Below are 27,348 nucleotides of genomic sequence, written 5' to 3' on the forward strand. Positions count from 1 at the left end.
GCTTGCCCATGAGGGAAAAGGCTTTAGACTGGACTGGAATGGTCTTTGGCTGGAGAGGGCGGGGTGGAGCAGAGAGGCAGTGGCCAGCGCAGCCACGGTGAGCACCTGGGGAGTAACCTCATGCCTGATGGACAGGGTGCCACGAGCCAGCAGAGAGCCGTCGGGCAGCGCACATCCCTGCACTGAGACTGAGGAGGCGGGGGACCCCAAGAGCAAGAACCTTGTTCTTAAGAAGCTCAGGCAACGACAGACGTTGCTCCAAGACCCTGAAGTAGTCAGAAGACGGAGAAATGGAAACTGGCATTGTCACAGCATGATCAGAGGGTAGCTTGGGGTCCCCTTTCTCCATGACCAGTTTCCCCCTTCGACTTGACAAAACTATCTCAATGGGGCCCCGTCTCAATGCAAGATGAGATGGAGTTTAGTCTAGCTTTTGGCATGCCGTATGAATTAAAGCAAGGGAAAGGTGAGGTGGAAGACGAAACGCAGCTGAATACACAGGGTACCAAGCTGATTTAGACAATTTTTGTTCTCTCCTAATTCGAGAAAGGCATTCTGTAAAAATGGCAGTCACCAAAATCAATGACTTTCCCGGCATAAACCCCTGCCTCTCACTTGTGCCGCTCATGTTCAGGATTTCCCCACCGGCTAAGATGACAAAGCATCAGTCAAGATTTGGCATAGCTTATGGAGCAGACGTTCTTTTCAGAGACCAGAAATGAATCTGTCTTTGCCAACGTACCCCCAAGCCTGGCAGAATGCTCTCATCTCATTAGTAGAATATCTCAAATAGCAACCCGCTATAGGTTTACACGCAACTGCTCTGGGTCTTAGAGAAAAATCTTTACCCACTTCTCCAGGCCGGAGAGCAAGCCATCAAATCAAGAATGCTTCACTGTGCTCTGAAGACTGGGGCACGAGGCCCCGGCTGTGTTGATGTTGATATACTGGTTGTGCTTCTGAAAACGAATGGAGAAGTTTGCCAAAAGTCAAAGACCCACTCATATTTGTAGTCTTCTTCCCACGCTTAAACTGGATAAGAAAAATTATGGCTTTCAAAATTAAAGTTCTCAAAAATGTATCGCTCTCATACATAGACATGGTTAAAAAAACCAACATAAGCCTGTCATCACAAATCTAAAGGATTATTTTGACACAAAAATGGATCCACCACATAAAATTTAATTTGGCAAAACATATTGAACTTAATTTTTTTTTTTTTTGAGACTATGCTTTTGTTGGCTGAGGGAGACGGGGAAATTTCAGGAATAAGTGGATAATCACCTTTTAAGGTGATTTCAATTGACAATGGTGGGAAAACAAATTCCTATGAAGTAAAATAACATATATTAAAAAAAAAATAACACCAGGGAGAAAAAGTTCCTGGAGAGTGGAGAGAGGGTTTTTGCAAAAACTCCAGCTACTAGTTGGAATATGGACCAGCCTTGCTCCTGAAGACCCGCCTGGGTGCCCTCTAGAACGGCTGCTCTCGGGCGCCAGCTCTGACCACTCTAAGATGGTGACTCATGCACCCACTTCCAGAATTCGACCAGCCCTTGAAGGCTTTCTAGCTTCGCTGAATTAATCTGGCCGACCTGGCTGAGGGCAAGCTGTCACTGTAGGAACACTTCAGCCAGCTGTGCCCTCCACGTACACAGCCACCACCCCCCCAGCCCCAGCCCCCGCAGGAGAGACAGGCTGGGGTGGGCGGGCAAGGTCTGGGGTGGGAGGGGGAGGGAAGGGTTTGGCCCGTGCTGTGGAAGAGGCCAGGAGGCCTGCCCTCTGCCCAGTTTCTTCCTGGAGGGTGCTGGGCAGCCCTGCGCTGTCAGATAAAACCAGGGGTCAGCAAACTCTTTCTATAAACGGCCTGACAGTAAATATCTTGGGTTTTGCAGACTACACGGTCTTGCTGCATATTAGTTTATTTTTTTTATAACCTCTCAAAAAGGTAAAAACCACTCTTAGTTCACGGGCCACACACCGCAGTTTGCTGGCCTCTGAGTTAAACTTTTCTCACCACGTCTCCTCTCTCTCCACAATATTTTAACATCATGTCTTGCTGAGGACACCAGAGGAGCTCCTCCCCTCAGCCCAGAGCCCTCGGCGGCATGACGCACACAGAGAGTCTACCTGACTCCTCCAGGGGCACCGATGGAGCCCAGGCCGGACGACAGAGCTTCCTTCGCTCCGTCCTTGCCACCAGAAAGAGTGAGAAGGAAACAGGAAGCAGGGTCCTCACTTCCCGCTTCTCTCAGAGAAGCTGCTGCCGAGATGCTCCTGGAGAGGGGCTGAGGGTTTCTCTCTGCTGAAATCCCCTTTTCCTCCCCAAATATGAGTAGATGTGACCTAACAAACCTGAGTGCCGGAGCTCCTGGCAGGACGACCCACATCTCAGAACCAGCGCCCCTGCCAGAACTCGGGCGCTTCCAAAACCTCAACACGATCACACTGGACTCAGCAGGGAGACTCAACAAGGCTTCGTAGGTCTTCTCCCGGGGAGAGTGGAGGGAGGCAATTTATACTCCACCATCAGCAACAACGGAGAGCATCACAGACATCTCCCCGACCCGACGCCAGCGGGGCCAGACATGCGTCCCTCAGCCGTAACAGCACCCAGGACAGAGAACTCCACTGCCAGGCGACAATCCCCAAGCACCAGAGCTGGCTCAACGCCCTCCTGTGACCTCACCTAGCAGCACGTGGTGCCGGCCAGTTAAAAATCTTAACACTTTTGGGGGTCCTAACCAAAAAATTTAAAAAAAGAAATTTTTTTTTTGGAAAACCTTTTTGTGAGACAGCATTATTCCCTGGAAAGAGCCTTGGTCATTATTGTATTTTACAAATAAAAAGCACAGCAAGAACAGAGGTAGGACTTATATTGCCATCCAAGAGGTTTCCCACGGGGGCTGGAATGGGCTGGGGACGTGCGCGCTCAACTTCTCTGTTGCACGCTGCAAATGGACTATTTCTGCGGTGGGGCACGTCTGGATGCTCTTCTGGAACCATGATGCCCTTGAAAACACAGCACTTGGGACCGGAGTCCACCGGCCGACAGCTGCTGGTTCTCCCAGGCCACATGACCGATACGCCCCCTTCTTCTTGTGCTGTGTGTCAGAGATTTTTGTTTCCTCTCCTCCTCTCCATGGCAAGAGGGGGGAAAAGTTAGGTTAACGCCAATTGTTTAAGAGAAATCAGGACAGAAGGGGCTGACCAAAGTCCACAGAGGAACTGAAGGAGGGACGGCGTGAAGATTTAAGTCCAAACACGCCAGAAGACGGGTCAGCTTTTGCTTGCCCACGAGGGGCTTTTCAAGTTTTCTGCGGCCGATTTCCCTGACAGTCTGGAGGCTGCAGCTGGGTTCCGTGGGGCTGCCTGGGGCTCATGCAGGAAGGAAGACGCGCTCAACTTGGCGCCCTGGGAGTCGGCAGGGGTGGACCCGTCGGCCTCGCCGGACAGGTCTTCAGTGGAGAAGTTGAGGCTTCCGAGCTTGGCAAGAGAGTGCGAGCGCTTCAAGGGGGATGAGACGGTGAGACCCGCCAGCCGGAGCCGCGTCTCGATCTCCTGCGTCCGCTGCTTCACCAGCCCCGGCTTCCCGCGCACGCTGTGGATGCTGTCGCTGCTGGAGCTCCGGGTCAGGTTGGAGCTCATGGAGGAGGAGGTGGGGGTGTAGCAGATGGTCCTCAGGAAGTCTTTTGAGAAATGACTGGTGTGATCCAGGCGGCAGAGGGAGGGAGGGGGGCTCTTCAGCGAGGCTCCTTCTAAGGGAGGGGGCGCGGCCTCCGACTTCTCACTGCCGGCCTGCCTGGGCGAAGCCGGGGGCCCTGGCTGAGGGCCAGGAGCTGGATCCTGGCTCTCCTCGGGGATGCTGGCCTCCAGCCTGCTGGTGGGGCCGTCCCTGAGGGGAGACGCGGGCTCCGCGGGTGTGACCGTTAACCTCTCCAGCTCTTTGGTGTGCTTGCGGACCAGGCCCGCCTTCTGCAGCTGGATGATGGACTCCTGGTGCTGCATCAAGTAGCTGCTGGCGGTTGGTTTCTCGGATTCTTTACTGAACAGGAGCCGCAGGTCCTTGGCCGGCTTCGCATCCTTCTTGGGTGGCGATTCTTCTTTCGCTGCTTCCACACCCGGAGGGCTCCTATCACAGTGAGAATTCTTCAAAAGGAGGGACTTCGGCAGGGCTTTTGGGGTCTCTCTAGAAGGTTCCAAAAGGCTAGCTGGTGCCTCTGAGCCACTGGCATCTGGCCTCGAGCCTGCTGGTGGCAGCAATGGGGGCGTCTCGGTCAGGCCGGAGGTCAGCTTCTCCAGTGCTCGGGACCGGCCGGACGTGTGGGCCACAGGGGAAGACGTGAGGTGGGGCAGGAAGGTGGGCTGGGTGCAGATAGCCGGTGCGGCGGGGTTCTCGCGTCGCTCCCCGCAGGCCTCAGCGGCACCGCGGGCGGCAGGGTACATGCAGTCGGCACAGGACTTGTAGGGAGGCTTTACTTTGTTCAGGATCCCAAATATGGCGTCGTGCTGCAAGGAGACAAGAGCATCGTGAGCGTGTGGCGGGTGCCCAAGACCAGAAAGCACAGAGGGGCATGGGCGGCACTGTCACTTCAGCCTGTGGGGGAAGGGAGACCTCTCAGAACCCAACAGACGCAACTGACGCGGGTTGGAGTTAGAGATGCCGAACCGAGCTGCCCAGGAGCCAGGTGCCTGAGACCCAGGGCAAACCTCGGGCGGTGAGGCCAGCACGGTCAGGAGCAGGGCCTCTGTCCTCAAGCCACCACACAGCCCTTGCCTGAGCCGTGGCCTCAATGGGAACAGGGTAACTCCGACCTCACAGCATTCTGAGACTGAAACGAAGCGGCGTTTCTGCCTCGCCCTTTCCCCCCCGCCGAAAGAACCTGCATCTGGGGAGCCTGGAGCCTGGAAATGGGACCGTCCTGTCCAGCACAAACACAGCGTGGCTCACAGAACCACCATCGAGCTCCTCACAGAGAGGTGGCATAGGGCGAGAATGGTTTTGGAAAGACTCCAACGTGGACCCAAACGCGGGAGCCCACAGCCCCGATGCGGGAGCCAGGCGGAGAGGGGTTTAAATGTCAGTGGAAAACCACCTGCCCCTGGTCATTAGGGGCTCTCCATGAGCATGACAGGGGCCTCTGCATGCCCCTCCTGACAGTCAGGGCGCTGTCCGCCTCCCTCCCACACCCACCAGGCCCGGGGCTGCCCCCTTGGGCTGAGCCCCAGTTGAGAACAGCAAGAGTGGAGGCAGGGGAGCCAACCCCCCTCTCCCTGCGAATTGTTTAGCTGTGAGATCCCTAAGCTGGTCTAAAAGGGAGCCTTCCTGGCAAAGGGCCATGTGGGTTTCTCTTGCCCAGGGAAGCCTGGGGGTCCCCCCGGCCCTGACTGTCAGGGATCAATGCCATCCTGTGCGGCAGACTGAGGTCCTACAAGGCGAGGAGTCCAAAGGAAACTCAGCCGTGACTGCTGGAGGCTGCAGAGGAGCATGTGGAGAGTGTGGCGGGAGGTGGGAGGCTGGGACTCGGCCAGAACCCTATCCTCGTCAGGACGCCTGGGGCTGGCTTCTAGGTTGACCAGAAAGACCTCTTCACCCTCAGGGTAAGGCCTGAACCCTTGACCCAGAAATTTTCCTGAAGCTCTAACCAGAGTGTCCACATGTCCATTTCTTCTCAATCTTTAAAACCTAATGTTCTAAAGAGGGTGAAACCTACCACGGTGGGAGAGTTGAGAGCACCTCTCAGAGCCCACAGGGCGCCAGGGTGGGAGAGAATCACTCAGCCAGCTCTTCCCAGGGCGTGCCTGTCCTGTGCCAGGACCTGCATCAGATGCGGGGGCTGTGAACAGGACACAGTTCCCGCCCTCAAGGAGCCTACTGTCCCCTGGAGGGAAGGGACCAGAAAACTGAAAAGTGCTCAGACAGGGAGGGACGAGCGCAAAGTCTCCCACAGAGGGAAGGCTGTCCAGGGAAATCGACACGGCACCTGGCACTTCTGGGACAAGCAGGTGTTGATCGGGCAAAGGGGAGGCGGGGAGGCCCCACGGGCAGAGGGAGAGCAACGTGAAGGCCCTGCAGTGGGGGAGAAGGGCCCACGCACAGGCGTGCATGCCGGAGGGAGCACGAGGCAGGAGGAGCGGAGGGTTCTGCCTCCCACGCTGTGTGTTTCTATCCTCGCCCCATCCTCTGAGCCACTGTCCTCTCAGGTTCCGCTTCCACGCTCACTCCACCAGTCTCCCTGCCGACCAGTCGGTGGGCCTTGTCATCGCCTGCCTAAAGCCCTCCCCTGGCTTCCTAATGCCCCGGAACCATGCACAGAGCCCCCCCATCATGCTGGGAGGCCCCGCATGCCCCAGCCACCTGCCCAACCGCACCTCAGACCACCACCCCTCAACCGCTGCCCCCAGGCCCTGTCCCTCACACACACACACACACACGCGCACACGTGCCAGGTCCCGCCCTCAGGGGCCCCACACAAGACCCTCCTCCTGGCTCTGTGCACAGCCAACTCTTTCTCACCTCCTCCCTTTGGGATTCTCCACCATGCCACGGTTTGTCTCGGTCATCACACCAAGTACCATCTGTTTTCCCTTCCTCGTTACAGCCTCTCGTGTTAACCCTTGTCCCCCACCGGAGGCGACGTGTGCCGAGCTGTCTTACCCAGTCGTGCCCCCTCACCAGCCTGGCACCGTCGTCAATAAACCCGAGCTGAACAAATGAACAAAGGCTTGTCTCTACTCCCTAGATAACATCACCCAGGCACTGAGAGTCTGGCCAGAGAGGAAGGCTGTGTCCCTCATTTACCCTCTTTTCCAAGCTTCTCTCATGTGCATCACTCTACGACTCACGGCTGCGTCATCTCAGACAAACTGAGGCACCGCTATCTGGGCTGAGAGCGTTTATGTCACCTGTCGTGAGGAATATCTGCTCTTTGAGGGGATGGCGGTGGTGGTGGGGGGGACTCATGAGTAAGTCGTATTTGGTTCGGAACACATTTCATGATTGGCAGGTCAGCAGACCGAACTTCCCAGGTCTGGCCGCGTTCTAACGCGTACCGGCAGGCCCTGCGCAGATGGGAGTGCATCCACCAGCGTTCCGAGGCTCTCGCTGGGGATGCACCGCTGCCCTGGGAGATGGGCAGCGAGGCCCGGGGAAATGAGGCTCCTGCCCCCAGCCTCGGGGAGCCGGCGCAGAGCGAGAGCGGAAGTGGACACCAGGCGGCACGGCGGCCCCCTGCACACGACCCCACTCTGTCCCTGGGCCTCATGGAGGAGGGGAGGGCTGGCGGGAGGGGATTTTCCGAGCCAGTGCCAGGTTGCTAAAGCCTTGTTGCAGAAACCCAGCCAAGAGGACAGCTACGAGGGACTAACAGGCTGAAGCACTAGAATCTGCGCTCTGAGGGTGAGGCGCTGGCTCCGAACTGGAAAACTGAATAAACACCAAGGCTGCTGGGGAACGACTATCGAGGTTTCAACGGTGGCAGCGGCGCTGCGGTTACGTTACATACTGAACCATTTGTGGATGAAGGATCTATCTGGGATTTGTTTCAAGATAATCCAGGGTGTGGGAAAGTGGGTGGGGTGAGAGGAAATAAGAACAGCCATATATTGATAAATGTTGAAGCTGGGTGGTAAGTTCTATGATTGACATTCTGCATCAGGAAAAAGCACCAGTTGGCAGCCCTGCCCGAGACATGAATGAGGCGTTGGGGTGAAGAGGGCACGCAGGGATTAGGCGTTATCCCGGCAGATCCCTGAGCCACTACGTGTCTGCAGGCCCAGTCAGCCTGCGGAGTCACTCTCTGAAATAAAGCCCCTGGTCGCTGGGGCGAGAACCGCTGAGCTGGCCGCGCCGAGCTGTGAGGCGGCTGTGAGGGCCAGGACGGTCGCCCCGCACGCTGGTCCCATGCCTACCTCAAAGTCATCCGGGCAGCTCCTCTTGCTGTTGTTATTATTTAGGTTTTCCCGGTTGAGCAGGTTTTTATCGAGCTGGGCTGGGGGCCGCCCCCACCTCCCTGCTCCCAGGGCCTCCTCCTTGTCCACCTCCTCCACCTGCAGCAAAGAGCCGCCCCGGGCTTTGGGGCTCCCAAACTCTAGTTTCTTCTTCACTTCCTTCTCAGAGAGTCCAGGACCTTCCTGGGGATGTCTGGCTGGCTTGTGCGCCTCTGCTGGCTGGGCTGCTTCCTCCAACAAAGCATCTCTCTCCAGATCCTCCAGCTGCACCAAGTTGCCAGTCTCGTCGCTGGGGGAGTGCAGGAGGGGGTCTGAGAGTCGCCGGAAACAGCACGGGAGAGTGGGGCCTCCTGGGGGCCTGCTGCTCTGGAAGCCAGGCGGGGCGGCATCGTCCACACAGGGCAACTGGGCTTCCGGGGTGCCATCCAGGGTCTCTGGCAAGAAGTCCCCCGGCTCCGCAGGGTCATCCACAGGCTGCTGCAGGCAGCTCTCGGTCTGCTGGCGCCACAGCTTGTTGTGCCGTTGTTTGCTGGGGGGAGGAAGGGCAGAGGGAGGTCAGCAGAGGCCAGTGCCCAGAGGGTCTTGGTTAAAGGAGTGGGGTGAGCCAGCAAGGGAAGCCCAAGGTGCGGGTGGACGCCAGGGGTTCACCAGGGTAAAGCTTCTCTCTTTTATTTGTCCCCAAGAAATGCAAGGATGAGAGAAATGGCCCTAGGCGCTAAATCCTAAATCATCACGGCTCATACAGGGTCTTAAGTGACTTCCTGTCTCGTGACGACGACGTGGCAGACACGTGAAGGAGTCTAGACCTGAAATCCTGCCATGAGCCCAGTGTCCCATCCCTTCTGGCGACCTCAGTCACATCACTTACGTCCATCTCTCAGTGTCTCCATCTGTCAGACAAGAATAATAGTCTTCTCCTGCCCACACTGTGGGGAGATACTGGGCTCAGAGCAGAGAGTAAGTAAAGATTTACACACACTGATACAACTGCCTAAACACGCAATGCACAAGAATGAAGTAGGGAAGACCCCAGAAAATCAGAAGCATTTGTTTAGGTCAGAGAGTTATAGGTTGGTTTCTAAAATACGTCTTCTAATACTGTGGTAGTATCTTTATGATACATTTTAAAACATAAAGGTTAAAAGAGAAAAAAGAGAAAGGCTTATAGGGAAATAAGGTCAGTCAGTCACTCTATGAACCTCAGACAGAGCAACAGCAACATCCTGGGGCTGTGTGGGTTAAGATGAGAGAGTAAAGGTCAAAGGACGGTGTACCAGGAGGATCTGCCTTGGTTCTTCAATGCTGAGGCATCACGATCCTTCGTGATGGCTTGCCCTGTGCGCCTGGTCCAAGAAGGCCTGAGGGCCCTGAGAGGGGCTGCGATTCAAGGTCAATGCCGTGCTGCTGCAAACCGGCCTGGAAACCCCCGTGAGGCTGCAAACCCCTCAGGGCAGTGAGGGACTGAATGGCTAAGGGAGGGGAGGGCAGGATGGGTCTCCTCCCTCCGCCTTGGGCTCCGCCTGGGGGCCTGTCCAGCACTCTCTGGTTGACAGGGAGGGAGTTCAGAGATGTCCAGAGCTGGTCTCTGGACCTGACCAGCCCTGCCAGGGCACTCTTGCTTTCCCAAATGTGGCCAAGAAGCCGGTGGACTTAGCCTGTGGCTTCCTCATAACCCTGGTCAGAAATAACCCAGGGAGGCCTTGAACAGACTGAACAGAAAGGGAACAGGGAGAAAGCGAGTCCCAGAATCCCGCTGGGATCCACCTGGGGTCACTGGGGAACCCCTCCGTGGGGGCAGGGTAACCTCGGGGCCTCCCCACATGGGAGCCTTGGGGGCTGACAGGCCCAGACATGTGCTCCCTTCTGCCGTCCACTGGCTGTGTGACGTGGGACAGGTTAACCTCCATGTCAGTTCCTTATTCCCCTATAAATGGGGAATAACATGTACTTTGCAGACCTTTTTTGGATGGAGATTAGAGAATTAAAAAAGAAGCTACATTAGGGGCTGGCCCTGCAGCCTAGTGGTTAAGTTTGGCACACTCCACTTCAGTGGCCCAGGTTCAGTTCCCGGGCACAGACCTACCCCACTTCTCAGCAGCCATGCCGTGGTGGCAACCCACATACAAAATAAAGGAAGATTGGCACAGATGTTAGCTCAGGGCGAATCTTCCTCAAGCAAAAAAAAAAAAAAAAAAAAAAGCAGCTCCATTATTATTTACCATGAGCCAGGTCTAGCAATGCATCTATAAAAGTAAACCTGGGGGCTAGCCCGGTGGTGCAGCAGTTAAGTGTGCACATTCTGCTTTGGTGGCCCGGGGTTCGCCAGTTCGGATCCCGGGTGTGGACATGGCACCGCTTGGCACGCCATGCTGTGGTAGGCGTCCTACATATAAAGTGGAAGAAGATGGGCACGGATTAGACAGGCACAGGGCCAGTCTTCCTCAGCGAAAAGAGGAGGATTGTCAGTAGTTAGCTCAGGGCTAATCTTGCTCAAAAAAATAAAAAGTAAACCTGTATGGTAGTCACGTAAATTGCCCAACAACCCTACCAGGTGGTATTCATTCTTAACTCAAAAAGAGGCAACTGAGGCTGGAGGAGATGGATGAGCTTGCCCTAAGTCGCCAGCTCATCGGTGGCAGGACCCAGTCTGCCTCTGCAGTGCTAGGAACTGCCCAAGGCGACGCCTGGCACCAGGCTCAGCCCAGAGCAGATGCTCAGGAAGCAGACTGCACGTGCTCGTGCCGCACACAAGTCGTGCTTTGGATTAGAAGTTGTGCACGGTTCTCTCCAGCAGCAAAACAGCCCTCTGTGCGAGCCAACAAAATCAAAACAGATTCCTCCTGGAAACCACTAAGCAAACCCCAAACAATAGTTGTTTTTCTCAGACCGGCTCCCCCCGAGAGGCAGGATCTTGGCTGTGGAAGCCTCTGCAGGCCAAACGGGAGCACGCCCGGATGCGGCTGCGGCCCCGGAGGGCCTGGCGGCAGGGCTGCTGGAGCCTGCCCGCCCCCTCCCTGCAGACGGTCACTCACCTCGCGTCCAAGATGCCCTCATACTCAGACAGCTGCCTCATGAAGCCGGCGTTGGGGCGCGCGATGCTGCGTCTCTGTTTCACATAGTTGTAGGCCTTCTCCAGCGGCCAGCCGAACTCCTTCATGGCGTAGGCTATGACCGTGGAAGCAGACCGGCTCACCCCCATTTTGCAGTGTACCAGGCACTTGGAGTGGTTCCTCCTGCAGGGGCCCAGGGGGTGCAAGAGAGCATCAAAGAGTGTAAACCACTTCATTTTCTCAGTTTGTACCCCACCGACTGTTTTAAACCCTGCACTGATCTGGTTGCCCAAATCGTCCTGGGTCCCGATGTTTGCGCAGTGGATGTCCACACACCCTCTAAAGGAAATAACTTCCCTGTGAAATCACTCAGCACACAACTGGAAATCAGGAGGAACCTGTCCTTGCCTTGCAAGTTTTACGGGGAGGGCTCCCAAAGCGGGCGCCTTCAGGAGCCAAGTGGGAGTCTTCCCACATCGCTGGGCATCACTGGGACCAGCCAGGAGACCAAAACCCTTTTGCAGGAAGCGAGTGGGCAGCTAAAGGGTTACCTGCAAAAGCTACTCAGCTGCTGCAGCAGATGGAGACAGGGAGCGGCTAACTGTGGAAAAATGGGGTCAGCGAACCGGAAGCTGCAAGGCCCTCAGGAGAGCGAGACACTTGGCAGACGGGAGGGTCAAGGAGCCAGACTGAGGACGGCAGCACCCGACTCAGCCAAGACGGAAAGAACCAGGGCAAGAGGATGGGCTGTAAGGAGGCGGTGCTGGCCCAGGCGTGGCTGACCTCACGGCTACAGCAAGGCTGGGAACAATATTTCTCAGGGTACCGCCTGCTCAACAATTGGAGGGGACACCAGGCTGGAAAGGGCAGCACAGTGCAGCCTGCCTGTCGGGGGGAGCAAGCTCGCTTCCTGTGCCCCAGGCCTAACATGCACCCCTGAGTCTCACTGCTTTCTTTTCAGACTGCTGGCCTGCAGTCTACCCCCGGGAATGTAAGCCAACTAAGGTTTGGTCAGGACACATTATGCAGCTTTGATCCAGAGGGGTGCAAAGTAGAAGACGGGGTTTCTCTTGATAGCACCTCTTATCTTTTTCTCTTCTTGACTTTAGTGAGACAGAGTTGTTCTACAGAATAGGGTGAGGACAAAAGATGGGTGGCACTAGCAAGAGCCTTGGGGCAGCAGGGACCTCTGATGGTCTGTCCCATTCTACTCAAAAGGCACAGACTCAGGTGGAGAGGGCGGCCACCGCTCAGGGCATCTGCAGGAGTAGTTTTCTCTGGGTAAGCAGCCCCCAAAGAGCTCTAAGCCCACAAACAGCCCGGCCCCCTCTCCTCCCTCCTTTGGCTCAGCGACTCCCCACAGGGACAGCTGCCGAGAGTGTCCACTTGGTATTGGAGCCTCGCTTGGAACCCGTGCTGACCATGAAACTGGGGTCAGATGTCAGAATCAATGATAGGGTCCCACATGGAGAAGGTTGACAACTCAGCCCCGTTGGTGCACGGGGTCCCATGGCCTAAAGTCAGAGGTCCATCACACACCACAGGCTCCTCAACCAGGAGACAGCTGGGCCCGGGACTGCCTCCAATGTCTGCCCCCACAGCGCCTGCCAGTGTTTCCTCCTCAGACCGGTTTCTTTGGCTTCTCCACCCACTCACTTGGCCTTGTTTATAAAATGGTACGCTTCGTTCCAGTGGGCAAGAAGGTCTGTTGTCTCTTCATCGTAGACCCGGATGTTATGATATGCAAATAAGCCAGGAAAAAAATTATCTATCTCTCTAGTGACATTTAAAATGTAGTCAACACTGTAATGAGAAAAATAAAGAACAAATTCGGAGAATCAGAATGAGCAACTATAAAAAGCAAAGTAACAAAAAACTGGGCAGAGAAAAAATTAAATGCACATTAAATAAAGAGTATCCGTTTTTATGGTGGGACTTTTGTTTTTTCCTTAATAGTAAATTTTTTTTGTGTGTTTTTTAAATGCCCTCTATATGATGAGAATGTATTATATTTATAGTAAAAAATAAATTTCTTTATAAAAACGTAAAAAGAAAACAGTTCAAAGCACTGCTAAGCAATGTTAATTCTGGAAAGTAAACATACGTTTTTAAACTCTGAAAGTCTCAAAATTCACAACTATTATGAGCAAACAGAGGCTTTAGAAAAAACAAAGTCTTCACTTTTAAATAGTTAAAAAGCAGAATACATCCGTCCACTATTCGTGTCCTTGGAAACTGCCTTAAATCCTTTTTGAAACAAAGCAGGCTATAAATAAATAGTTGAGAGGGTCTGCTAACCCAGGTTCTATAGTTTTCTAAACTTCATACTTATATTCCTGGCACAGCAAAATAATTCCAGGAGTTTTAAAATGCCTCAAACAGATTTCATAAGAGAATACTTACAAATGCTTAAAAAACTCCTTTAAAACCATTTATTTATTCCCAGCAAGGTAGAAAGCATCATCAGTATCATGCTACAGTTTAAGAATACTTTCCTAAATAAAAGAATACTTTCTGTTGAAAGAAAACATCCTTAACCAGTAGTTCTAAAGATATATTTGAAAGTTTGTTTAGTCTTGATTTTCAAATGCAGTAATTCCAGAATGCCATCATCTCAGACCCACAGAATGGTGATTCTGTGCCTGTGTTGTTTAAAAAAAAATGTCGAGACATCTGTTCTCGAAGGTCTAGGTTTGAACATTTTTATGCCTGCTGCTGAGCATTTCTCAGACTGAGACAGGCACATGTTTCTGGCCAACAGTGAGTGTTTAGTCACAAGATTCCCACCAGGCCCAAAAGTATAACCTCAGATAGAACCAGGAGCAGCCCGGGGCTCAGAGCTGCTGACTGGTCCACACTCGGACTCGCAGCATCTCTGCTGGGCAGCGGGGTACTGGCAGGGGTCTCACGGCCCCATCAGCATCCAGGCTGTCCTATACCATTTGAGTGTGATTTAGAACCATTCTCCCTGACACACACAATCACACAAACTCCAGTAAAATCTAAAAGTCTATGAATTATTCATGACGTGGCATTTTGAAGCACGTCTGTTTAGCTATGCAAATCAGCCGGCAGGCGCTCTGGAGACCAGGGCTCAGGCACTGACAGGTGGGCAGCTCGGGGCTCGCCCTTGAGGGCAGCATGGAGGGTTTCTAAGCTGCCTGGGAGGACAGGGGAAGACACGGGGCGCAGACTCACCCTGAGCCCTGCAGTTCCTCCAGATTGGACGCATTCCATTCAGAGCCCTAGGGGACAGAGCACACAAACCCCTGTGAGTGTCACATGTCAGCCTCAGAGCTGCTTGCAGACGCATGGTGTGCGCTAGCCCTGGGGGTGATGCTTCTTTCATGGCCCCGGCCTCAGAAAACAGGGGGAACTGAAAGAGGCTGATAGCAAAACTGGTTCCCAGGGCATCACAGCATCGTCAGCAGAGCAGGGGAAGAGCACGTCCAGGAAAACCTGCTCCCCTCTCACCGCTTCCTCTCCTCAGACCCCAGCAGGGTCCTGTCACCAGGGGCAGTGACCTCTGTCCCCAACTCGGGAAGGGCACTTTCACATAACCACTAAGTAAAACAGGAAGCGGTCTACCTTTCTGGGAAGTATTTTGGCAAGAGTTAAAAAGTTCCCACCCTCTGACCCAGACATTCCACTGACAAAAAGCTACCCTGAGGAAATACCCAGAATTCGCACAGAGATTTATGTATAAAGATATTTACGGTTATTTCTAATAACAAAACAGTGGAAACAACCCAAAGGTCCAACAAGAAGAAATCAGTAAATAAACGATGATGGATCCATATGATGGAGCCATTAAAATAAATCATACTTTTGGAGGATATTTAATGACACAGGCAAACACCACATAATGAAAAAAATTTTCAAAGTAAGGTACAAAAATATGTAAATATAGGGGCCAGTCCAGTGGCGTAGTGGTTAAGTTTGTGTGTTCTGCTTTGACGGCCCAGGGTTCGCTGGTTCGGATCCCAGTGCAGACATGGCACCGCTTGGCACGCCATGCTGTGGTAGGTGTCCCATATATAAAGTAGAGGAAGATGGGCACGGATGTTAGCTCAGGGCCAGTCTTCCTCAGCAAAAAGAGGAGGATTGGCAGCAGATGCTAGCTCAGGGCTAATCTCCCCCCTGCCCCCCAAAAGTAAACATAAACAGTATGTTTCTTTCCTTTCCTTTTATTTATTTTTTTGGGGGAGGAAGATTGTTGCTGAGCTAACATCTGTACCAATCTTCCTCTGTTTTGTGTGTGGGACACTGCCACAGCATGGCTTGATGAGTGGTGTGTAGGTCTGTACCTGGGATCCAAACCTGTGAACCCCAGGCCACAAAAGTGAGCATGCAAACTTAACCACTACACCACTGGGCCAGCCCCTCTTTTTTAAGAAGCTATATATGCATTAAAAAAACCAGGAGATAGAGAAATACATAAACCAACATGTTAACAGTGACTACCTCTAGATTTGTGAAATTGGGAATGCTTTTAATTTTCTTCTTTAGATGTAGTCATATGTCCTAACTTCCTACAACACGTTTTCATACTTTTTAAATGATATTAAAAAAACAAAGCCTCCATATCTGAGCATGCCAAGGACACGGAAGGGAAAAAACAGAGAAAAACCGATCACTTCGGTCGTAGGAAATGCAAGCTGACAGTCACAAAGAGCAAACGGAGCCTCCCAGTCTCCCGACATACTTCCTTTCCCAGGAGGGCCGAGCCCTCGGGACACAGGGCTGCAGGGGCCCCAGTGGAGCTGGCAACGTGTGGGTGCTAGCCGTATTTTCATACTGGAGGGAGAGGCTCAAACATTGAAATTCCTTTAGTATCTCTCATGGAAAAAGTGACATAAAGCACTAAACCACACTGAAAAAACAAGAACGCTCCACTGAAGCGGGAGTGTCCTCTGGCCGTGATCACCACCTAGTGGAGAGATGGGTTGAAGCGCCTTCCATGGTTCCCACCAGGGAGCAAGTCACCTTCCCAGGGAGAGGACCAGAGCCCAGTGTGGCCCAACGGCCTCCCACATACAGGCTCCAGATCCACACATCTATACACATTGTGAGAGCTACATTAAATATGCATCAAGATTGATATATAGAAGCACATTAAGTGTATATATTTAATATATCAAATACAATCATGACGTTTACATTTGGAGAACTATTAATTACTTCCTCCAGGCAGAAACCAAACTGTTCGTGCCGTGAGCAGCACACACACCTCCTCAACTTTCCCAGGAAGTGCTTTCTGCTCCAGCGACGGTCACTGCTGACTAGTGCCTACAGAAAAGTGCTTTAAATACGTATTGTGTGTAATCCTCATCACCCCAGGAGGCACAGGATGAAGGAAAAAGAGGCAGAGACTCGCTCCCAGTCACGTGGCCGGTCAGGCTGGGGAGCGGGGACTTGGTTGGTGGGTCTGATTTTCGCGACACCACGCGGCCTCTCTAATTTTAGTAACATGCCTTCCTCTACCGTCTCTCTGACTTTGAAAACTTGCCAGTTGCCTTCTATGGAGATGTACAGCTTTAAGAAAATCTGAGCAGGAGATGGAGGTGAGAGAACGCATACGACGCGCCACAGCTGTCCTACCAGGGTCTATCCCCAGCGGGCTCCGGGAGCAGTGCACAGGGCGGCCGGCTGCACGAGCAGACGGGAAGCTGCCGGCCGGGCGTCTGGTCTCGGGATGCCCAGGCATAACTCTGGGGCTTGGTGAGCGTGGGTAACTGGGGTCAGTATCTGGGGGTTTTAGCCCACAAACCACGTGGAGATAAGCAGATGGGGCCCCTGTATTAGTGACTGAGGAAGACAAAGGGTAGTGAATCTGAAAACTGTTGCCAGTTGACTTTGCCAGAATTTTCCAACTCCCTGAAGATCAGCTGGGAGCCACGTCTCAAACTGCTGGCTTGAGAGCAAACCAGTAGGCTGCGGGCCAGAAGGGGTCAAAGAGGGGAGTTCCCATACCAGTCAGGGCTGAGGCTCAGCAGTAACTCGGGCTCCTCCCCCCTCTGACCTGCTCGAAGCTCCAGATCATTAGGGTCTGCTGTATGTCCCCCAGCCCAGCCGCGGCAGTGCGCTGTGCCTCTTACGAGATAAAGATGGTCGAAGATGAGGGAGGGCTTGTCCATCTGTCCCAGGATGAGGAGCATCTCGTTGTCTATGAATTCCTTGAATTCCTTCAAGTTACAGTTCATCTGTTTCTCTAATTCATTACGGATCTGTGGAGTGGAAAATATTAGGAAAAAGCAACTTGTTAAAGAAAACAGTTCCTACAAAGTACTAAAGTCTTAACACGAACTGTGGCCGTTTTGAAAAAAGGTGTGGTTTCCTTTTCCCCAGAGTAAGCACTTAGTTAGACACACCCAGCACACATGTGTGGGAGGCGGGAGCGCAAGCTACTTGGCCTCGAGTCAGTCTGACTTGGGCACGTTTATCATTTCAAATAAGGACTCTGATTCCCATGGGATCGCTCCATTGCGTTTAAAGCACTTATACTTTTTACAGTTAAATATCAAACACATCACAGTGAAAATGTAGAATCAGTTTCATCTTGCTTTGGGAGCTATCACCATATGATTTTCAAAGTGTATTAATTCATAAAAATTAAATGGCCATTTCAACTCCTTAGATCTACCTAGTTTAAGCTATTACTATAATTCACTGTATTTCTTCAACAAAAAGCAACAGAAGAAAGAAAAAAAGTGATCCAGAAAAACAGTGAAGGCAGATGGAAGGCGGTCCAGGGCAGTGACCTCCTGGTCAGTCGAGATCCTGTGAAGAAGTAAGAGCCTGCTGTCCGTCCACAAGGAGACGCGGGACAGAGGAGGGGGCGCTGACCGGCCAACGCTTCTCGGTGCATCTGCAGGTCTCACGAAATTCTCACCAAAGGTCTAAAGGTTTGGAGAGGTCAGGAAATTTGCTCAAGGCCTCACAGCTGGTGCGTGGCAGGGCTGGATCCAACCTAGAGGCTGACTCTAAGGCCTGTGCTCTCCCGCTCAGCCCCTGCTGCTCTCTGAGCAACAGGACCAACAACCGCTACATGACCTCTGGCCTTCGAAGAAGGGAAGAGTTTTCTTACTTCTTTGGAGGTCACGTTCTCCAGATCCTGGCTCATCATGATGCTCCGGAGTCGGGCTTTGATGAGGCGCTCCGTCCTTTCCCTTTCAGTTGGCCTGGAAAGAAATGACACTCAGGAAAATGCAGAACTATAGGAAGCCTGAGTCAGCACTCAGAGAAACGCCAGATGCTCCTGGGCTAGAGAGAGCGTGGCTTGGACTCCGAGCTGACTTGTTGGTGTGCACATTCTTGGGGGTAGGGGACAGGGGCACAGCAGTCCCCTCTGTGTCCAGAACTCCCACAGGAGTCAAAGAGAGGAGAGCAGGTCAAGAGGACAAACAATGGCTGGGAAGCAGACTCCTCCTCAGGTCCTGCAGGCACCAGACTCTCGGGGCAGGAGGCTGGGACCGCCAGTGTAACGTCCCCACACCTCTAGACCCTCTGTCTCTGCTTGAACACATCTGGGCGTGAGGTCACTGCGTCCAGAGGCAGCCCATCATCCCAACTGTGTCCAGCTCCCATTATCTCGTTCCTACATGGAAAATCTAAGTATCCCCTGAAACGTCTACCCATCAGCCCTGGTTTGAACTCCAGGGGCCACACGGACCAGGATAATCCTTCTCTCACATGACGCTTCTTCATATATTCAAAGGCAACTATCGTTTCTCCCCAACCTTCCCATAATTTCTTTGAGGCCTCTGGTCCTCTCCTCATTCAGGCTGTGCCCCGCTGTCCACAGCCCTCTTAAGTGCCGTGTCCCAGAGGAATAAACACTCGGGGGGGGGGGGCACGTTTCTCTGTTGGTGACCACATGACATAGGCCAATTGATCCACCGCTGCTGCCTCTGTGGCTGCAGCTGCCCTGCCCTCAGCCAGTGTTGGTGCAGGTGTGTTCTGGGATCCAGGGAACCAGACGTGATATTCATAATGCTCCTAAGAGCGGAGGAAGAGGCTTTGGAAATTCAGTCTTTGGCAACCCGAGAGGAAAGGCCAGAGCACAGAGCACTGCCCGAGAGCCGGGGAAGTATGTGGGCCACATGCTCCTTTGAGAATCTGACAGAAGGCATGGAGATGTTCCCCAGAAAGGCATTCACACCTGAATTCATCTATGAATTTTAAAGGGGGGTGGTGGTCACAGACCCTTTCCCCAGACAAGACTACCCACGGGCTGCAGGTTAGGAGCCCCTGCTTGAGATGCTGGTTCTGAGAGGTGGCCCTCAACCAGGGAACTTCAGGGGAGGTGTGACGGGCAGACGCGGGGTTGGGGCGCGGGGTGGCTGTGGCTGTGGGTGAGGAGACGCGCGCTTACTTGTCAACAAACAGGGCCGGGGAGTCGGGCCGTGTGGACTCCAGGTCCTGCATGGCGTTCCACTCGTTGATGCAGCTCTGCTCAGAGCTGATGCAGCTCTCATAGTAGGTGGCCCAGATGAGAGCCACACCACCGGGGAAGTAGTTGTGCCTTCGTGCCACTTCGCAGGCCTTGTGAAGGACCTGCAGGGCAGACCTGGGGTGAGGAGGGGGACAGGGTCAAGGCCTGGGGAGGCACAGGGAGAGGTAGGTTTTCCCCTCGAAAACCCAGGGTGGGGGTGGGGAGGAAGGGCCGTTCAGAAAGGACTCACCATTGGAGTCGCTCTTACATAAAAGGTTATGTGGGGGACACACGGCAGCCTGAAATTCACAGCCTGCCAGGTGACACAACCGTTCTCCGTGACACACACACTGAACCCAATGACATACGCACTGAACTCAATGACATACACACTGAACCCAATGACATATGCACTGAACCCAATGACATACGCACTGAACCCAATGACATAACGCACTGAACCCAATGACATACACACTGAACCCAATGACATACGCACTGAACCCAATGACATACGCACTGAACCCAATGACATACGCACTGAACCCAATGACATACGCACTGAACCCAATGACATACGCACTGAACCCAATGACATACGCACTGAACCCAATGACATAACGCACTGAACCCAATCACATAATGCACTGAACCCAATCACATAACTCACTGAACCCAATGACATACACACTGAACCCAATGACATACACACTGAACCCAATGACATACGCACTGAACCCAATGACATACGCACTGAACCCAATGACATACGCACTGAACCCAATGACATACGCACTGAACCCAATGACATACGCACTGAACCCAATCACATAACGCACTGAACCCAATGACAGACGCACTGAACCCAAGAGCAAACAGAATATCCCGCCCTGTTTCCAACAAGGAAACAAAAAACTTCATAACTCGCCCAACCAGACCGGTTCACATGTCATTGTACATTCCAGCCATTCACTCCCAAGAATTAAGATGTGCTTCTGACGCTGTGGTTACGTTGTGCGTAGGGACCACGACTAAGCCTAGCAGTGGGAAGGAAAGGGTCTTTAACATGCAGCAGGTGCATTTGACTGCATTCTAAATAACTCGCTTTCTAACCCGCTCCTATCAATGTTATAAAGGCTTAGGTGCTTAGATTTCCCAAGGAAAGGAGCTCCTAGAAACTCATTTTAATACAGGAACTAAATGAAGAGGTTTGGGGAGGCGGAAGGGGGCAGAAGAAACAACATAGAAGAAGTACATGGTAATGGCCAATTCAGTCATCTCTGTTTCTCTTCTTTTTACAAAAACACAGGCTGGAAACTTCTGAGTGAATGGGCTGAACTAGGCGTCAGTGAGGCTGGATGGAGTTATGAGAGGGCAGCCCAACAATGGTATAAGAACCCCTGCCGGCCACTGCACTTTCCCCATCATACACGTGTCCTCTCGCTAGGCTGGTTGAGGGAACAAACTTGAGCTGAATATTTACTAAATTTAGTTCTGGTTCTGAAGTTTTGGAAAACCACGTGGGCCTATTTTTTATTTGCCTGTAGAGAAAGAGATAATAAATTACCCAGGGTCAGAAAGAAACATCTGGGACATCTAGAGAATTCTCATTTCAGGCTTTTCCCCAAAAGGATGCTGACTGGACTGCGCGTGGAGCACCAGCGGAGGCAGAACTGAAGCGCGGCAGCGACCCCGACCCGTGGGAGGATTCTGCGTCACTCGCACTCCCCGGTGAAGAGAGCAGCTATTTTGAAACACTGGGCGGCCGCGTCTCGTCGGACTCCACCAGCTCTCTCCTGAGTCTCTCCCAGATTCCTGGAGAGACTGCTGTGCTGGGGTCGCTGCCTCAGCGGTTTGTGCAACCCTCCAGGGACGAGGAAGGCTCCAAGACGTGTGTGCCAGGTTCTGAGAAGCTCTGAATTTGACTTATTTCACCCAATACAGCCTCTACCTCATGCCCAAAGTAGAGTCTCCAGGGAGACCCTACCCTCCCGGGCCCCTGCCCCGGCAGTCAGAGCCCGGCACCCCATGAGAACACCCTCCCAGCACCCCTCAGGATGACACGGGACTGTGCTCGTGTGTTTATGGCCACCTCCCTCCAAAGATTTTAAACCCCAGAGGATGGGAATTGTGTCCATTTTATGCCTCCCCAGATGCCCAGTGCTGTTCCCCCCAAGGAGAAAAGTGAGTGCCTACTGTGCACCAGGCACAATGAGGAAGTTAATTTATGCTGGAAGGACGTTGTCGAGAGGAACTACACACATGTAAAAACAACACTCCTTCCAAAACAAAAAATCAACCCAATAAAGAAGTGACCAAAGGACAAGACAGACATTGCTCCAAAAAAAGATATACAAATGGCCAACCAGCGCATGAAGTGGTGCTCAACATTCACGAATGAGGGAAACGCAAATCAAAGCCATAACGAGACACCGTTTCACATCCGTGAAGACGGCTATTATGAAAAACACAACAAATAACAAGCGTGGACTAGGATGTGGAGAAACTGAAGGTCTTGTGCACTACTGGTGGGAATGCAGAATGGTGCAGTCTCTTTGGAAAATAGTTTCGTAGTTCCCCAAAAAGTTAAACGTGGAATTGCCATGGGATCTAGAACTTCCACTTTTAGGTGTGCATCCAAAAGAAGTGACGGCAGGGACTCAGACAGATGCTGTGCTCAACCACGGGTCACAGCAGCTCCATTCACAGTAGCCAAAAGGCAGGAAAAACCCGTGTGTCCATCAACAGATGAGTGGGTAAACAAAAAGGGGTCTAACCCCATAATGGAATATTATTTAGCCTTCAAAAGGGATGAAATTCTGACACACGCTACAACATGGATGAACCCTGAAAGTTTATGCTGAGTGAAAGAAGCCAGACACAGGAGGACAAAGATGGTTCCATTTATACGAGGGACGTAGAATAGGCAAATTCAGAGAGACAGAAAGTAGACGAGAGGTTCCCAGGGCTGGGGGAGGGGGCATGGGGAACCAGTGTTTAACATGGACAAAGTTTCTGTCTGGGGTGACGACAAACCTCCGGAGACAGATGGTGGTGATGGCTGCACACAAGGCGGATGCACTAAATGCTACTGAATCATACACTTCAAAATGGTTAAAATGGCAAATTGTGTCATGTATAGTTAGCCAGACACACAAAATAAACACACCTAAATGAGCTTCTAAGTAGAAGGGGCTTTTCTAATTGTGCCGCCCGCTAGGAAAACATTTCTAAGGAGTTAAAAGTCCCTAAAATCACACTTACCACATGGCCTGGACAGACACGGGCTTGAACACGTGCATCCTGCCTGCTGTGCTGACACTGAACCCGCTGAGGAGGAGAAACAGAGAGCAAGGTCCCAGGGGGAGACGTCAGACTCTGCCATCACACCCGGGCAGGCCCCCCATGCACACCCTGAGGACAGGTGTGTCCCATGCCACCTGATGAGGGACCAGAGGCTTGCTGCATCAGAGATGCGGGCAGAGGCTAAAAAAAAAGGACGTTCTCCAATCTGGAAGACTTGTTTTTAACCCAGCAAGGTGAGGTCTACCGCAAACTGAAGCCCAGCCCTGGGGCCCAGGCAGCAGTAGCATGATGCCATCTCTTTTCCATCTCTCCAAAAGCCCCAGCCCAGTCACTACTTCCCACCCCATCTACGTTTTTTGTAATTGCATGGAAAATATATTAATGGAAAACAAAAAAGGGAAAAATGTGGCCATAATCTCACCGGTTCAATAAACCAAATTTTCATTTTCCCCTCCCAGTCCTAGCTATTAGGCAACATAACTTTTACTGGTGGCATCCTAGTGGAGGCACAGTTTCCTTTCCTGCTTCTTTCCACTCATCGCGGTGCTGTGCCCCACCAGGAGCAAATGCACACAGAACCCGGATGGCCTTTCGTGTCTCATCTACCTGCGGAGGCCAAACAGCTGCCCCTAAAGTTTTGTCATGTATATTTTGCTCCTGAAACACTGTTGTACCTGTCGGTTGTATGTCTTTCTCCACACCCCCCAAGGACTGTGAGCTCCTGCTGTGTCATGTTCATCTGTGAGCTTTCAGGGGCTGCCCCATACGGAGGGCAGGTAGTGAATATTCATTTAACAAATCCAGGTAAACGAACAAACGTCAGTCCGCTTCCTGAACGCCACACAGCAGCAGATCCCCGTGACATGCCTCCGTTGAGACTTCACAACCCAAACCTACATAATGTCCACAACGTACCCGATTCTGCTGCTAACGAGTTTCCAACGAGGCCCAAACCCAACTCCTGTTTCAAAGTCTCTAGTGAAAGAATCTTTTAAAGAGATCTGCTTACCCGTCTCCATCAAGGTGGATTTTCGTGTCGCTCCACAGTCGGAGAACCATCCCAATGGTACAGCTTTTACTGTGAGGGAGGAAAAAGGCCTGTACAGTGAGGGTCCCACTACCAGCACCATCCTCCCTCTCTGCATCTTTGCCTAGCCTGTCCAGCTCACGGTGAGGACCACCGCCTGTGCGGGGCCCGGCTGTGGGTGAGTCTCTGAGAAGCTGTCAGGCTGTCTGGAGGGCCTGCTCACCACAGAATTTTAGAAGACATGGGTCTGGGATGGCCCCACTAGAGGGAGTCACGAGTGATCCCCACTTGGACACAGTCACAGCGTCCTGTGACCCCACCCTTTGGTGTGGATGCAGCTCCATAAACACCAGGTCCCCGCCGCAGCTCTCAGGGGACAAGGAGCGACCAGCTAACCACACTGGGGCAGGAGGAAGCAGCAGATGCTGGCGCACTCCTGCCACAAGGCCACACGCACTCCGGGGGACAGAAGTAGTGGCAGCCAACCCCAGCCTCCCGTCCTGGGGCGACAGGGGAGGGGCTCTGCCAACCCCGTTACTGGAGCTCAATTCTGACCCCTGTTTCTGCACCTTTTGTGCAGTTGCCGTTTCAAACACGAGCTTAGTCTGTCTTGTTTTGCCCATCCTAACAGTGAAACGATGCTTAACAATGATGCTTTCAGGATGGGCACCACTGAAAAGCACAGTGGGAAGGACAGGCCTTTACCAGAGGGTCTCCTCAGCTTATTATGACAATTCTTCAGGCATTTAGAAGAGAGTCAGCTTGTGAGAAACTGCAGTGACCGCCAGGGCCAGCCCCGACGACCTCTAGGGATCCTGTGCTTACATCTCTGCCACCGCCAACAGCCCCCAGGAAGTCGCGTCACACGCGTGCGACTGTGCGGACGGCGGCCTGGGGCTCAGAGAACATCTCTTCCCCCAGCGCACGGGCAGCCAGGCAGCTGCACGGGACTCCTCCGCCCTCTGCTTCTGCGTCTGTGTCGGGTCACATCAGACGAACCCTTTGTGTTGGATGAATCCTCAGGCCCCACCCTGCACTCCTACCCATGCTGGATAGATTTCTTTTGGAGAGCTACAAAATAAGGTTCACGTTGAGACTCGGCGCTCTGGAGCTACTCGGGAGGGGCCCCTCAGAGCCCAAAATCGACGAGCAGAAAGCCCAGGGACCCACGCCAGGGACTGACAAAGGGGAGAAGAATTGTCACAGAGAGCTCCGAGGAGCACAGGAGTGGGCGGCCAAAGGCCCCGTGCAGGAGGAGTCCTTCCAGGGCAGGCGGAGGCCCACGGGGCAGAGATGAAACTGTCCACATGAAATGAGGGCAGCAGCTAACCCGGCCTCCCCTAATCGCCAGGACGGGGAAGAGCCTGGGAGGGCAACACGCAGGGGCAGAAGCCCATGGATGGTTCCAGGCAGGGTCCCAACCTGGAGTCAGGAGCACGGAGCAAGGAGCGCGGCGTGGCTGGAGTAGCTCTGCAGAACCCCTAACGAGCCCATCTATTGTTTGCGTGAGTCTCCCACCAGCCCCTTAGCGATAACAGTAAAATTTCTACAATGAAGGAGGGTCTTGTGGCTTTACAGAGATGGGAAGCAGGGAGGGGACATGCAGTGAGGGAGACCGGGTCTTTCAGAGGAAGAATGACCCAGAAGGACAAATGGGGCGGGGGCGACTCTAGGAGAAAGCGCTGCTAAGTCTCTAGGGCCGGCACAGCAGGAACAGAGAAGGCAGCTGGGCCCACGTGGGGACTCAAGGCGCACGCAGGAGATGCGCTGTGGACGTCCTCTAAGAGATGGCAACAGTCACAAGTGGAGGACAGCTCGTGGCACCCAAAGTGTTCCCGAATCTGAGACAAAAATCCATCCCGGATGGAACCTGCTGGGTGGCTGCTCTGGTCTCCCAAGGAAGGTGTGGGGACAGCTCTGAGGAGGAACTCGGCGCCTGCTGCACCAGGCCACCTGATGCTCTCTCCAACACCACTCCTGGGGACCCCTCCTTCTTCGGTGCAATACTCATCGCTCCCTCCTTTTTTTTTTTTGGAACAAGGAAACAAAACCCCATGGTAGGAATTTAGAAAAACAAGCGTATCATGCTCTCAGTAGGCCAAAGGCTGCAGTAAGGACCAGGGCTTTGTTTTCAAGGCAGGGATGAATACAACCGCCCAGCACCCGGTTCAGGTGGGAGCTGCAGAATGTCTGGTCCTAGTCTCCCATATGCCTGGGTGCTGACGACAGCTGCATCAGGGCCAACAGTAGGAAGGTCCATGCAGTTCCCACTCCCCTCTGATCCCCCACACACCCTCTGCAGCCTCTCCACCCACCTACCCAACCACAGGACACCGGCACTGGCCTGCGTGCAGGCTGTGGCTCAGGCTCGGAGAGCAAGTGAAGGGGATGCCAGCTTGAGAGCAGAGCATGCAGCAGAGGCAAGAGGCCCCAGGGAGAGGGTGCTCCAGGAGAAGCGAGGGCAGGTGCCAAGGGGCAGCAAAGGCGGGGCAGGGCACCTTAGAGTATGGGAGACTGTGCATCCGGGCCCGCGTGCTCCGCTGATAAAGAATGACCTTGGAGTGTATGTGTACGGTCCAACGCCACGTCCACGACCTCCAGGCTACGAGCTCGGACAGAGCAGAGGTGCGTCTCTCTCATGGATGCAGCCCCAGCACCCAGCAGGGTGCCTGGCATAAGGAAGCACTCACCAGTGCGCACATGGCAAGTCTACGAATGAATCACTGAACAGGGCGGGTCCAGGGCAGAACCGCAGCATGACAACGGGAGGGACAGGGTGAGCGGAGTCTACACTGCAGGGCTACAGTGACGGCCCTCACTGTGAGTCCCAGCTCTGCTACTAGGATGGCCTTGGTGCAGCCACTTCAACCTCTGGAGCTCCTGACTCCTCATTTGTAAAACGTGAGGTAGGGCCACTGACCCCACAGGGCGATTTAAGGGTTAAATGAGGCATTTATGAAGCATTTTGTTAACTGCACTGTTCTCTCCAACTGAAGCAGCAGAGAGAGCTGGGAGGCGCTTAGATTTCCACCAGGCTCCAGCAGTTTGGGCTGAGACGATGGGCACATTCTAGAGGGAGGCAGATTTCAGTTCGGGGCCAGAGAGCGTCACTGGAATGGACTACACTGGTGAGGGAAGTCCCTGCCCCGAGAGACGGCAGAGAGGCTGAAGGATCATTCGCAGAGAAAATACGCCTGCAAACCTGGTGAACACCCCATGCCTCCTGCCTCACAACCACACCAATAATAGCCAAAAAGATGGGGCTGTCCACTTCTGAGAGCACTGCCTGGGTGCACCCCGACATTAAGGACCGGGCCCTCCTGGCTCCAGGATTCATCTCCCAGGACAGTCTCACTACATCTTCCTCCAGACCCAGATTGCCCAACCAGCCCAAGGCCACCGACACCAGCTCACACTTATCTCCTAGTGTGCGCAGAAAACCATCTCATAATGGTATTGTGTACCAGGAAGAAAGTCAGAAAAGCAATGCCCTCCCTTTTTATTCATTTACTTTTAACAAGCAACAAAGTCCTGGGTACCAGTGTGCCACTAACAGCAGCTCTGTCACAGGACTTCATTGC

The 27,348-nt window shown here is 53.2% G+C and overlaps 1 protein-coding gene across 4 annotated transcripts in view; it reads right to left on the reverse strand.

Annotated features, from left to right (window-relative positions):
- Nucleotides 1–2,722: 2,722 nt before the first annotated feature.
- Nucleotides 2,723–27,348, reverse strand: part of SSH1 (slingshot protein phosphatase 1) — a 57,597-nt gene continuing 32,971 nt past the window's right edge. For all 4 annotated transcript variants that reach the window (XM_044775724.2, XM_014867779.3, XM_070516232.1 and 1 more), the window contains 10 exons: nt 23,750–23,818; nt 22,699–22,764; nt 19,375–19,569; nt 18,088–18,181; nt 17,099–17,227; nt 14,199–14,245; nt 12,657–12,803; nt 10,983–11,183; nt 7,912–8,479; nt 2,723–4,509 (listed from right to left, as the gene is read on the reverse strand). In XM_044775724.2, coding sequence (XP_044631659.2) covers nt 3,280–4,509; nt 7,912–8,479; nt 10,983–11,183; nt 12,657–12,803; nt 14,199–14,245; nt 17,099–17,227; nt 18,088–18,181; nt 19,375–19,569; nt 22,699–22,764; nt 23,750–23,818 — 2,746 coding nt within the window. In that variant the 3' untranslated portion in view covers nt 2,723–3,279. The remainder of the gene's footprint in view (nt 4,510–7,911; nt 8,480–10,982; nt 11,184–12,656; nt 12,804–14,198; nt 14,246–17,098; nt 17,228–18,087; nt 18,182–19,374; nt 19,570–22,698; nt 22,765–23,749; nt 23,819–27,348) is intronic.

Source organism: Equus asinus, chromosome 8 (genome assembly GCF_041296235.1).
Source record: "Equus asinus isolate D_3611 breed Donkey chromosome 8, EquAss-T2T_v2, whole genome shotgun sequence".
NCBI lineage: Eukaryota > Metazoa > Chordata > Mammalia > Perissodactyla > Equidae > Equus > Equus asinus.